Source organism: Triturus cristatus, chromosome 3_1, assembly GCF_964204655.1.
Source record: "Triturus cristatus chromosome 3_1, aTriCri1.1, whole genome shotgun sequence".
Taxonomy (NCBI): domain Eukaryota; kingdom Metazoa; phylum Chordata; class Amphibia; order Caudata; family Salamandridae; genus Triturus; species Triturus cristatus.
The window spans coordinates 1,048,869,205-1,048,882,110 of record NC_140583.1 but is presented as its reverse complement, the minus strand read 5'-3'; the positions used below and the strand labels follow the sequence as shown (position 1 = coordinate 1,048,882,110).

At 41.8% G+C, this 12,906-nt stretch overlaps 1 protein-coding gene across 1 annotated transcript in view; it reads left to right on the top strand.

Moving 5' to 3' along the window:
- Positions 1 to 12,906, top strand: part of LOC146861490 (uncharacterized) — a 63,193-nt gene that overhangs the window by 18,590 nt on the left and 31,697 nt on the right. The window contains exons 4-7 of the mRNA XM_085645814.1: positions 983 to 1,026; positions 1,184 to 1,761; positions 11,107 to 11,212; positions 12,382 to 12,528. Coding sequence (XP_085501940.1) covers positions 983 to 1,026; positions 1,184 to 1,761; positions 11,107 to 11,212; positions 12,382 to 12,528 — 875 coding nt within the window. The remainder of the gene's footprint in view (positions 1 to 982; positions 1,027 to 1,183; positions 1,762 to 11,106; positions 11,213 to 12,381; positions 12,529 to 12,906) is intronic.

Here is a 12,906-nt window from a genome sequence, read left to right as displayed (position 1 = left end):
CTTGGTTGTCCGCAGGAGGACAGCCAAAGTCATAATCAGGCCCTAACTGCCTGGTGGTGGGTTGAGGGACAGTTTGGTGTGTCTAAGGGCCAAAGGGAGGTGCCGAAACAGAATGCTGACAGCAGATTGTGGTCTCTGTGTGGAGGGGTTAAGGATACTAATGGCTTGTTGAAGTTCTCTAAAGGCCTGCTGGTAAAGTCTGAAGACAGGCTGATGGTCTGTAAGGGACATCTAGTAGGATAAATTGAAACGCTGAGGGTTTCTGAAAAGTAAAGTGGGCCTGGATTGGCCAGCGAACCACATTTCCATAAACAATGTCTGAATGCTGGTTGAACCTCATAGGATGATATGTTGAGGATTACTGGTAATTAGTTGAGGCTGGGCTGGCACTGTTCAAGAGTGGATTGGGTTAGGGGTGTCTCAATGACGAAGATTTCTATCCTTCATCCGGAAAATATTTAAAGCAAGAAATGATTTGTTTATGCAAGCAACCCTATTTGATATATGAATGAATTCAATAGATAATACGTACATAGACATATACTCAGGGTAGCTTTTTCTATCCTAATACTGACGAATTCTGGAGAGATTATAAAATAGTTTGATTTGGCTTGTGTTCAGAGCATTGAGTGAGTGAGAAAGGGAAGAGAGAGTTATGAAGACCTATTTAATGAGACCCACATGCAGCGAAAAGGCTGTTTGTTCAGATTCTTGATGGTGATCACAACTCCATCTGCTGGAAGTCATGGAAAGTGCTTCTGTCTCAGCATGGAGATTCAGAGAGGCATAATACAAGTGAAAACAGAACATCGACCCTCTTATCATGATCTCTTATAGTCAATCAACAAACCTCATGTAAAGTTTTTTTGTGACTGTAGGTAGTGCTTGCTGTACTCAGTTACTTACATCTTTGTAATTGCTAACAATTTGTAAATGGTAATTAATGTTAACGTATTTATAAAATATTCTTTCTCTTTCGCAGAAAAGGGAAGAGTGCATCCTTACTCAGCAAAACGCCACAAACATGTAAATATAATCTTTTTTGTTATAGATGATCAAGAAAAAAATTGACTCTCTCATTAGATTTGATCTTATTTTTAGTCTCACTGTACAGATAACTATAAAAATAAAAGTTCATTTTTCCATTTACAGATCATTTTCATGATTGTATTTTCCCTTTCAGAACAAGAGCAGGGAGGATTTCAGAGTAAGAAAGATTGTAGATGAAGAGTTGGATGCGCTGTACGAGATCCTGCAGAAGGACTTGAAGCAGAAGCCTCATGGGGCTGCTACACCTGCCCTAAACAGTTGCTGCAAGGAAAAAGGCGGTAGTACATTAAATGATTTGCTGGATGTTGACGAGTGCTGTATGGACGAACACAGGTGCTACACCAAACATGGTAGCCCTCCACATTCGCATGCACAACTTCACTGTGAAACTCCAGAGTGCTTAAGGGCTCAGGCTCAACAACCAGGTTGCCCAAGCGCAACAAGGATTCAGGAAGCCTTTTCCAAATACTATAGTGATGATGCTCGTGTTGATATTTCTGACGTCGACAACCACAGTCCTTCATCTCAATGTTCTGGTGGGCACTATGATCCTGTACAGAATTGCCCAGAATTAGTGACATCTCCAAATCTCTCATCAGACCAAGATCACTGCGCTTTTTCCGTCTTCCAGTTTCAAATTCTTCAAGAAGAACTTCGGCTGCATACTCTTCCTCTGGAAGTACTATTTGCTTTGGATGAAAATGGCAATGGGTATGGAAATCATTTCATTTTCTTCACTTTATAAATTCTGAACATTATTGTGCTTGAGGTATTAAGTCATTTTATTTTGTGTGTTCTGATAGTCGCCTCTGTCAGCCTTGAATTGTTGGCAATACAATGTGTGTGATGAACAGAAAAATTGAAATGTGATTTTATCTAGGGGAGTTTGAAAATGTATTTTGCGTAGTTACACAGAATCTGGAATTTTTTTTCAAAATTACACTTAATTATGCAAAATGTAAATCTGTCATTTTACTATATATTTTAGTGCAAAATGTGTCCCCACGTCAATTTTTGACACGAAGATACATTCAATCCAAGCACCACAAACAACAATCGTTTACATTCTGTTGTTTGTATGAGTTCATGGTACATATTTGCCACTAAAGGTGCATTTTGTTGTAAATTTGATCACGATCCGCTAGTAAATACCCAAAAAGGTGTAATTTCTGGAACTTTTCATAATAAACGTAATGCAAAATTCCTGAATTGATGTGAATTTATGTAAATTTCGCCCAGGCCTTATTTAGTGCAATGACAACCACTCCAAATGATTACTATTGACAGTAATCTAAACAAGGTGGACCATGTCAGTCCACCCTTTCACACTCAGGTCGTCACCAGAATCCCAAAGTTCATTAAAAAGGTCTCAAATAGTGGTTACAGATTGCACCCTAACTTATTGCAACCTGCCTGGAGTTTTGAGATGCAACCTATAGACTAATAGGTTGCTTTGCAAAATCTCCAACTGCAGAAGGTTGCAGAACGACCAGCCTAATGAATAGTAATTAGGTAGATCACTATATGTGACTCCATATGATTGGCTACAAACACAGAGATAGTGGCCTGCAAGGAACAAAAGAGCACCATCGCTATGTTTGTATTCCCAAACTAGAAACTTTCATTTTTTATAGTAGCCCATGTTTCTTAAAGGAGATGGTGATGCTTTAAAAAAATATGTTTTCTATTTGAGAAGAAATCGGGGGAAGTGGGCAATAATCACCTGGCCCACTGACTTTTTCTTACTGGGCCGCACAACACAATTCCCACAGAGGAAGCTGTCCTATTGGAAATGGAGACAGATTCTGCTTTGCAAATGGGTTACCACCTGTTTTGCAGAATTAGCACCTTATTAATAGTTTGTGGCAGCAATTGCAGCTGCAAACTATTGATATATCTCTTTTTTTTAATGGAGTTTCATATAGCGCAAACCTGACCCGAATGTATCGGGTATCAGAGCGCTTTACATAGCACCAGTTGCGTTACATGAGGACATTCATTTTTGTTAGGCACAGGGAGATTAAGTGATTTGCCCCGAATCACAGGATGTTCAGCGTCATTGCCGAGACTCAAGCCCGGTTCCCCAGATTCGAGGTCAACTGCCCTAGCCCTTAGGCCAACTCCTCTCCTTTCATTATGATTACGTATTGGAAGGGGACACTACCTTTATTCCCATTCCTAATTTTGCTTCAGAATGTTTTAATAAGCTTCATTTGTGATTCTAGAAGGGCTTTCTGAATCACAAAAGAGGTTCCGTGCATTGCCAAATTTCATTATACTGTCACAACCCCTCTAATGTGAATCGGAACCACTTTTCTGAGTCAGTGAATATGATTAGTAGACTCTGATTTATTGAATCAGAGGGTTTGAAAACATTAAAAGGTTTTGTACATCAGGTCTCAGGATTATTTGTATGTTTCTATCATTACGTTACATGAATACATGAATATTACAAGTGGTGTCCAGTCAATGACAAAGAGACACATGTTTCAAAAATCCATTTTACATTCTCTAAAAAGTGAAATTTAGGTAATCGCTATTTAAGTAGTGCAAAATGGTATGTAAGAAAATAGCGAATAATACAGAGTCGCAATCACAATTCGGTAATCGCTATTAGGTAATACTACTCCATTCATTCCTATGGGCCCATGGGTGCGAATGGTTTTGCATTACTATTAGGTAATTGGTAATCACAAATTAGGTATTACAAAACCAAGGGTGCACGGGGGCCTAAGGCCAGAAATAAATGTGTACATGTAAAGCGCACACATGCCTAAGGGGCATGTGTGCGCTACATGGTTCTGCAAAAAATTGTGATTACCCAAAATGCACTTCCAAATCCTTTCATACAACTTGAAAGGCTATTTTTCATTCGCAAGTGGTCAAATTGAGCAAATCGCACTATTTGTGAATGCACAATAGGTTGGTACATGTGGCTGAAAACGTTGCCATATTTTGTTTGATTTGCGATAAATATGAGCCATTCCTTTGGTTTGTGTGAAAGGACACCCCAAACCATAATCTACCCCTTGACATTTGAAGAATTGAGAAGCTGCCTTACAAGTTAAACAATGGGTGCCTGATTGAAAAATAAGTGATAAAATCATTAGTCACTATTTTAAGACCTTCGATTGCTGGAGATTTAGAATTTTTTTTGATTCAACAAAGCTTTTAAAGGTTGCACGTTGAAAACCTGCAGCAGGTTTTTAGACATACTCCTCAGAAACCTTTGTGGCTATTCAGTTGCCATCATGCAGCTACATTACCACATTCATATCTTTACTTAATACATCATTGTGCTAGGTAAAATGCCACTGTATGCATGAAATGTATTTTTTTTCTCCATGAACAAAAAAAAACCAACATGAAGAAACTGAAAAATTTGCCAATAAATCCCACTCTGGTGCGCCCTCTTCACTTTGTGAATTACGCCAGTGCAATATTGTACTACGGTGAGTATTAATACATATGAAGAAGGATTTTTTAGTGCAAGCGAGCTTCTATGAATACCTGGCAGTTATAAATCAAGACATTATTGGAATTAATCATATCAAGATACCTGAGGGATCATGAAGCAAAGGATATAGGGATATGGCTAAGCAGCAGAAAATGGCAGACGCTTATGCTATAAGCTCCTGCCTCACCGATCACATCCTCACGTTATCCTTACTACGATGCTTCATTACTCCGTGCTGAGAAGCACAGCAAATCATCACAAGCCCTGGTCAGAGCCCAGATGGTGTATTATTATTATATCTGGATCCCGATAGGTAGGTATGGTGACAACCCATCTACTGCCATTGAAGCCTAAGATAGTGGATTTTGGGACCTGACGCAGATTCATCTCACAAGTCACACACCAGCTGTGACTGTGGGGAGGAATTGTGGTGCCTATGTTCACCCCCTTCAATTGTTGACAGCAGTGTCGAAGTTTGGGGGGGGGGATGAGTCGGCAACGTGCCGGTGAAGGACTGTGCCCACATGGGATGGTCCAGCCTGGAGCACTCAGCCGCAACATAGGTTGTGTGACGGAACCAGAGCTAGCGACATCGGAGATCCCCTCGGGTAAAACGGAGCACAAGGTGCTTGCCTCTGCCCAAGCGTGCATCGGGAATCTCTCTGGGGGTGAGTGCTTCGTGAAGTGGGGATTGTTGAGGGGTACAAGAAGGAAGCCATGGGTGCCATGAGGTAAAGAAACCTGTATTGTACAACAAAGAAGTGCTGTTCTCTACAGGCCTCATCTTCATAACCGTGTGGTGCACTGCTGATGGCCGACATGCTTGTATTGATATCACAGTGAGACATTCCTCCAGTCAGCATATAAGAAGGTATTATTTCCTGGCGGCTTGCACTGTTAGACCTGAGGGATTGTATGAAGGTCTAGCAGGAAGACCATGAGTGATCTGAAGCAACATTATCTGATTGAAATTATTAAAAAATCAAGTTTAACATGACTGGCTTCGTGAGTCAGGTCTATAACCGGCTGTTGTGTTCCTCAGAATCCAGATGAGGCAATAGTCGAGAAATGTCTCAGACACTGACATTTTCACCTTGCTAGTTAAAATCACCCAACAGTGAAAATGTTTGCTTTCAGACTATGCGGAAGTAACAATTCAAATAGTGTTAAACTAGATTGGTATGTCGGGCCAGTAGATCAGAGACTCTCTCTAGTTTATGAAATTGGGAGAGTCAGATTGAAACAGCAGTATTTCTAACTGATAAGACAAATGGGACTCCAGAGTAGAAATATTGAGCTTGTTAGAAAAGGCAATTGCCCCCCCCCCACCCCTCCAGACCTGTCTTCTCTGTCCAGTTTCACCAGTTTATAATGAGCGACAGCAATGTTAGGGAAAGCACCCGGGTGTAACTAAGTCGCCGTGAAAAAGCATACATACAGATTTGCCAAAATGGCAAAAAATCCCAGATACATGACGCATGTTTAGGGAGAGACCTGACATTGCAGAGTGCTCATCTTAGTATAGACTCAAAGCTGCTCTAGGCTTTAATGGACGTCCCAAATCCTGAGACCACTGTAGTTATGCAACTGAGATCAAGGTGGCTCACACTTGCATGTGTAAAGGCACAGATAGCAAGAAAAGTGACCCTTCCAATCCACCTACTATGCTCCCAACACTTCTTAGAGAATGTAGTACCTCACTGGAATATGTCTATCTCATCCCGGAATCCTGAGGGGATTTGGGCAGGGGTTCTAGCATCAGGCGAGGGTCTGGCATGGATGAATGCAGACAGGCTTGTCTTTGGCAGGCATGTGGCGCCCCAACAGTGTGCCCGCTGCGTGCGTTTGCTGAGTGTCCACACTGCTGACATCCTTTTAAGGATTGCTCCTGTGCTCGATTAGATCATCCTGAAAATGGCAGCTGCAGATGGCCAATAAAAGGAAAAATGGCAGCGAGCTGGAAGGCTCTCTCCATCAAAGGGTACAAACCGGGGCAGACCAGAGAGTAGTCAAGATGCTCAAAAAAGTCAACAGTATAAAATATGTTCCAATATGTCTTGTTATTCACCATTTCTAAAATCTAAAATATAATCCATTATAATCACAAATGTGTCCACCGCTAAAAACGCCAAGCTGTAGAAGATTGCAAGCCCACTACCACTTTCCTGGACAGACAATTGCATCATTAAGGTTGAGCTTTCCTTTGGTAAACACTTGGCTCTCAGAAGATGGGGAAACAGAGTCGGTCTCGCTCTTAAAAAAAAGTTATCCTAGTAACTTGGGTCCCGTCTACAATTGCTGGATATGGGGTCAGCCACTGACTTTGGGCCCGATTCACAGAACTAACTTAAGACAAAATCCTAAACTTACTACCCTTTTTTTATTCACAGAGGCACTTACTCATTTTGGTATTCACAGAAGGCACTTACTCATTTCGGTATTCACAGAAGTTAGGAGTCCTAACTTTAGGACTCCTAAATGCCTTCTGTAAATACCAAAAGTCTTAAAGTTAGGATTTTTCTCAGTTTAGGAGTAGTAAAGTTAGGAGTCCTAACTTTAGGACTCCTAAATGCCTTCTGTGAATACCGAAAGTCTTAAAGTTAGGATTTTTCTCAGTTTAGGAGTAGTAAAGTTAGGACTCCTAACTTTAGGACTCCTAATTGCCTTCTGTGAATACCGAAAGTCTTAAAGTTAGGATTTTTCTCAGTTTAGGAGTAGTAAAGTTAACTAGGAAATGACACTGTTTACAAGGGGAAATTTTTAGGTGTGGACATAATGCACAGGCGGACAGGATGCTCGCGGATACACGTCAAGAATGAAGTAATGGACCCATGGTCCAGCTATCTATTTTCACTGTTGTAATTATGAGATTATATATGAAAAAGAGTTACCTATGACTATAACCTAAATCGTAATGTATAATAATGCACCCCTGTAAGAAAGACATGCTGACAAAGGTATTTGCAGTGAAACTAAATAAAAACGAGCTATTTAAAAAAATGTAGCAAGGGAGGTTCAACGCATAGCTATGATGCACTGGGCCCTAAAGCAAGCAAGGAAAATGCGACCACATCCCTTAGTTTCATAGTAAAAGAAAATAGCCACGTTTAGGGGTGCTGTGGTGCCCTCAGATCCATGGGCTCCGTTGCCATTCCACCCGCTGCACTATTATCAACAGCCGCGCCTCCTTGGAGGGTCGAAGTCTCGGAGCTTCGCCACCGCAGTTCCCTGGAAGTAGGTGTGCCCGGCTTTGATGTCATCCGATTTACACAGAATGAAAAGCAGCTGTGGGTTTGTTGTCTTGCCCTGAAAGGCAGACTGGCAAGCAAATATTTAACAAGCCACTCATGCTCCAGGATTCTAGATAAAAATGGTTTGCTTTGTGATAAGAAATATCAAGATGTATAAGGCATGGGCATAATTTAGGAGTCACCAGAGTTTACAGCTAAGACCCCTGGCTTACCTCCTGCGACTCCTGGCGCTGCCTTTGCAACCCCTGGCCTCAGAGGTAGAGAAACCAGTGCTTGGAACACAGACAAGCGCTGCATCCTTCATGTTTCTTCTCTTTTTCAATGTCCTGACAGTGAATAATAAATTATTATTAACTGTTAGTGTAAACAATGGAAAAGGACCTTTGGTGACAGCTATGATAAGTAAAAATTGTTTCAAATGTATGTTGTGGACATGCTAGAGGGTGAGAGTGTGTTTAAGTGAGAAGATAGCGTGTATGTGGGAGCAAATGGGTGTTGTCTGTATAAGCATGCATGGGTGAGGAAAAGTGAGTGAGAGTCAGTGACGGGTAGTGAGGGCAATTGAGTGAGATTGAGGTCCAGATGTACTATTCTTTGACGCAAAGCGACGCCGCGCCAACGCTGCTGCGCTGACTTGCACCAAAAGGAGAGGAAAAAATGTGGCATATCTTCTCACCCCGTGTGCTGGCGTGCTTTTGGCAGCCACTTGACAATTTACACACTCATGTTCCGGAGCGCAAGAGTTTGTGAGTTTGTGTGTTCTCGGAAGCATAGGTTTTGTATTGAAAGGTGTCCCTTCCAGTATAATAACTTTGCTTTGAGGCTTTTCCAACTTTGTGTGTGTGCTCTGCAATGCAGCACACATGCAAAGTTGGAAAAACAAGTATAAATTAAAACACCTCTCCGCGTTCTGCTTGCCTTGAGGAGGTGTACGATTTTGGTGCAAATTCCTATCTACCAATCTTTGTAGGCTTCTGCATCCAAACCCATTTGGGGGTTACAAAGGAACGTCGATGCACCACCCTTGAAATGACTACTTAATGCAAAAATAATGCAAAGCAGCGCGTAGCGTAACTTTGAGCTACTTCGGGTTACTTTTCAAATCGAATTCTGATTTGAATTGGATACAAAGGGGCAGATTTATGAGTTTTTGCCATAGGGAAGCGCAGCAGGCCTTCCTGCTGCGCTTCCCTACGGCAAAAGAAAAGGGCAGGGATTCGCCGTATCTATAAAATGCTGTGCATTCCTGTCCTTTTCCCCTGTGCCGGTGCACAATGGGCTGCCTGCGCCAACGCAGGCACCTCTGCACCATGGTGCAAGGGTGCCTGCGTTGCGGAGATGAATATTTTTGTACAGGAAGGGAAACCTTTCTGTACAAAAATAATCACAAGAGGTTTTTCCTCTTTGTATGGGTGCTGCAGAATGCAGCACACATAGAAAAAGGGAAAACGAGGAGAAATAAAGATATTTCTCCCCGTTGCGCCTCCCTTACGCCTCCCCTGGGGAGGCGGAAGCTTTTGGCGCTGCCTCAGATTTACGATTTCTCGTAAATCTGGGTCAGTGTCAAAAGGCCATGGATGTTGCTGGGAACGCCCCCAGCAACACCCATTGCACGCCCCTTTAACGCAGAACACTGCGTTAAAGGGACTGATATTTATGAGGCAGCATTAAGCCAAACAAAGTGGCACAGTGCTGCCTGATAAATATCACGCAGGCTTCTGCGCCACGGAACGTCACAAAAAGTGACGTTCCGATGGCGCAACGGGCCTCATAAATCTGCCCCAAAGTGACGCAAACCCAGCGCAAAATGTTAGTAAGCCTGTGCCTGAGTGTCAGAAAGTATGTGTGGGTGGGAATGAGTGAGATTAAGAGGGAATGCAAGCAAGTGAGTGAGAATGAATAAGAATAGGCGTAAGAGAGAATGAATGAATAAGAGTGAGAGTAAGTGAGAAAATGTGTGTGAGCGAGTAAATGTGAGTGTGAACGGGTGTGAGATGTGATACTTGTGAGCTTGCCTTTGCCTCTGGCATGCTGAAGGTAATTATTGTCTCACATAGATACCCAGGACAAAACAACTTGTGCTGGCATACTTGCAGCAATTATCAGCATGCCAGACACCTCTGACAAAATACTGGCACACTGAGGAAATCTCTTGCGATACAGGGCACCAATGGTAAAAATACTGGTAACAGCATTCTAGAGGTACTTCATGGCATATAGGGCACCAGTGAAAAATATACTGACATGCTTGAGAAAATTCTTGGCATGTAGACACCAGGGGCAGAATGCTGGTACTTGCACAATGGCAGTAATTCTTGGCATAAAGATGAACAATCTGGCTTATGGGAGGGTGGCATTCAGGACAAAATGCTGGCCCCGACAAACTAAGGGAATTTTCGAAGTAAGGATCATCTACGGTATATGGATAGCAAAAATCCAAAATGTTGGCACTTTAATATTTTATGTTATTTTTTTTACATAAGGGGGCTCCCATGGAATAAGGGGTCAACTATGACAAAATGTTGGATCTTGCACAATGGAGCTAATGTATGACCTATACAGGCACCCATACCACATTTTCCAAAAAGGGGGTTAGCTTCTTGGGACAGTCAAGTGTCAATGGCTTGACACAGCATAAAAGGTTTTGAATATTTGAGTGCCCTTTCAGCGCCTATAGCATTTTAGCAAATTTATGTGAAACCTGTGCTTTAAAATGCACAATTTCATCTCCATCCTTTAAAAAAAATTCCCAAAGGGACCAACCCACTGAAAGAGGTCAGGCTAACTAGCTTTGCTTGCTACCTACTATTCAGGCCAAGTATTATGCCCTAGAACTTTCAAAGATCAATTCATTACTATAACATAGGTCGTATATTAAATAGACACTTGTCTGTGTTATACTAATCATGCCGTTATTATGGAACTTCAGTATTGTCCATTGTTGTGATATTAGAGTCATGTGACATGCCTTCCTCGATAAAAGCAGGGTCCAGGGGTCTTGTGATGTCACTTCCTGTGATCTCATTAACGTCAAAGGGTATACCTGCTAGCCCTGGCATTTTGGTGTATCGATACCTATTGTTTAAGGCAAGCCTGGCAGGGGTATAACAGGCACCCCCAAAGCCCCTGCAGTGATGGGGGGGTAGTCTTCCAAATATAAATGGGGGCCCCTCAGCTTGTCAGCTCGAGGGTATGAGTATTGCAAGGCGTCCCCTCACGATTACTTGTAGGGTGGCCCCTTAAGGTTATCTTACACCAAGGAAGCCCTGCTGGACAAGTGTGATATTATTCTAAAAACAAATCTGAAATAAATAATAGCTAATAAAAATAAATCTTATTTTACGACAGGTTGATTCACAATGCGGTGATCAATGGGAGAAGAGCACTGGTCTTTGCCCTTGCACGGCAATTAGCTGCTTTTAACATCATTGACATGAAGGATGCTATGAACAAGGTATATATGTCATTTATTTATTTATTTGTGGTTTTGTAAATCGTGAACCAAACAACTGAGAGTTTTCCATGAACAGAATGTATTTAAGAACTGTTAGTTGCAAAAGCAAGAATTAAAATGTAAGCCACAACAACATTTGCATAATTTCAATTGTGGAAATTACATGCAATGCCCCCAAATAACGAAAAATTATATGCGATTATGCAAAAGGCCAACCTTGCATGCATCTCTATTTGTTAGAGCAAAATGTGTTCTTCTGTCCATTTTTGGCACGAGGATGTGCTTACCGTTAAAAATTGTGCACAATGGCGCTTGACGCAAACACCAGCTACTCTTGTTTGGTTTTTCAAGTTCTCCCCGTGCTCCCATCACAGGGAATTTTACCTGAATTAAGTCTCCATGGCATCATGGGGTAATGGTGAAATCTCAGGCATTTTACGCAACAATGGTAACACAAAACCCCAGAAGTTACGCAAGATACACCAGTGTAATTTAAATTACACGCAAGCCTAAAATTATACATTAGTTATACAATAGTACAGCCAATCACATCTAAATCCGCTGGCATAAATTACTAAAAACAACACTTGGGCAATTAAGTTTGTCATAATTTCGACCCATCAAAGCATCTTTCTGTTTAAAATAGGATCTAGAATATAACCTTCAGGGGACTGTCTATGCTATCCGGTGTAATCATGCTAACTTTACTCCTCTTTCACTCTTTTCTCCAACTCTTTCCTGCCCTTTTCTTCTGGAGGCACTCAGTGGAGATCGACAAGCAGATACTTATTCCTAACAGACCGCCCATAAATAAATACAGCTGTATCATCGCCATAATCCGCACCAAGGGTACAATGCATTAGAATCCACTAAACGAACAGAGTATACACAAATGGAAATACAATTGACAATATATTATCAAGAAAGACAGTGTACCACTCTGAGTTCACCTTGGAAGTTAAAAAGATTGATTGTTGATCACCTAACTATGTAATAAAAACAATTCATAAAATCCTAACTTAGTCAAAGGAATTCCGTAGAATTAGAATTGACTCAGAAGGTCAAAGTCCCTTAGCTGAGACTCATACTGAAGGCAAGTCAAAGATGAAAGGGAAACTCAAACTATGTGCATCTCTTTGACTCTCTTCCTCATTCCCCCTTGTTTTTAGACCGCGCTACATTTGGCTGCCGAACGGAACCAACACTTGATGGTGAGGGACTTGCTTTCCCTGGGAGCCAATGGGGATGAGGCCGACCGTTCGGGGAAGACGGCGCTACACATCTGTGCAGAACATGGCTACTGGGGAGTTCTAGAGGTGCGTCAAAGCTGTCACCTTGAAATCCAACATGTTCTATGTATCTGACTATAATGCACGCTAACTATAATTCATGCGAGTGGTCAACTTCATAGATTTGTCATGCATAGTCTTAATTGGTCTTCTACAAAATATACAGGCTTCAACAGGCATGACTGAGAAATCTGGATTGCTTCACTGTGAGGGATTATCAGTCCTTGAGGGTGGCCTTATATGATGCGGAGCTCTGGGGTCACAAAAATATAATACTGTTAGATATGGTGGAAAGTCAGTTTTTGAGGCAGGTGCTGTGTATTCCGGTCAGCACTCCCCTGATTCTCCTAAGGTCTGATGCTGGTTTTAGATCAGTCTTGGCGTGGGTGGCGATTAGACCCCTAA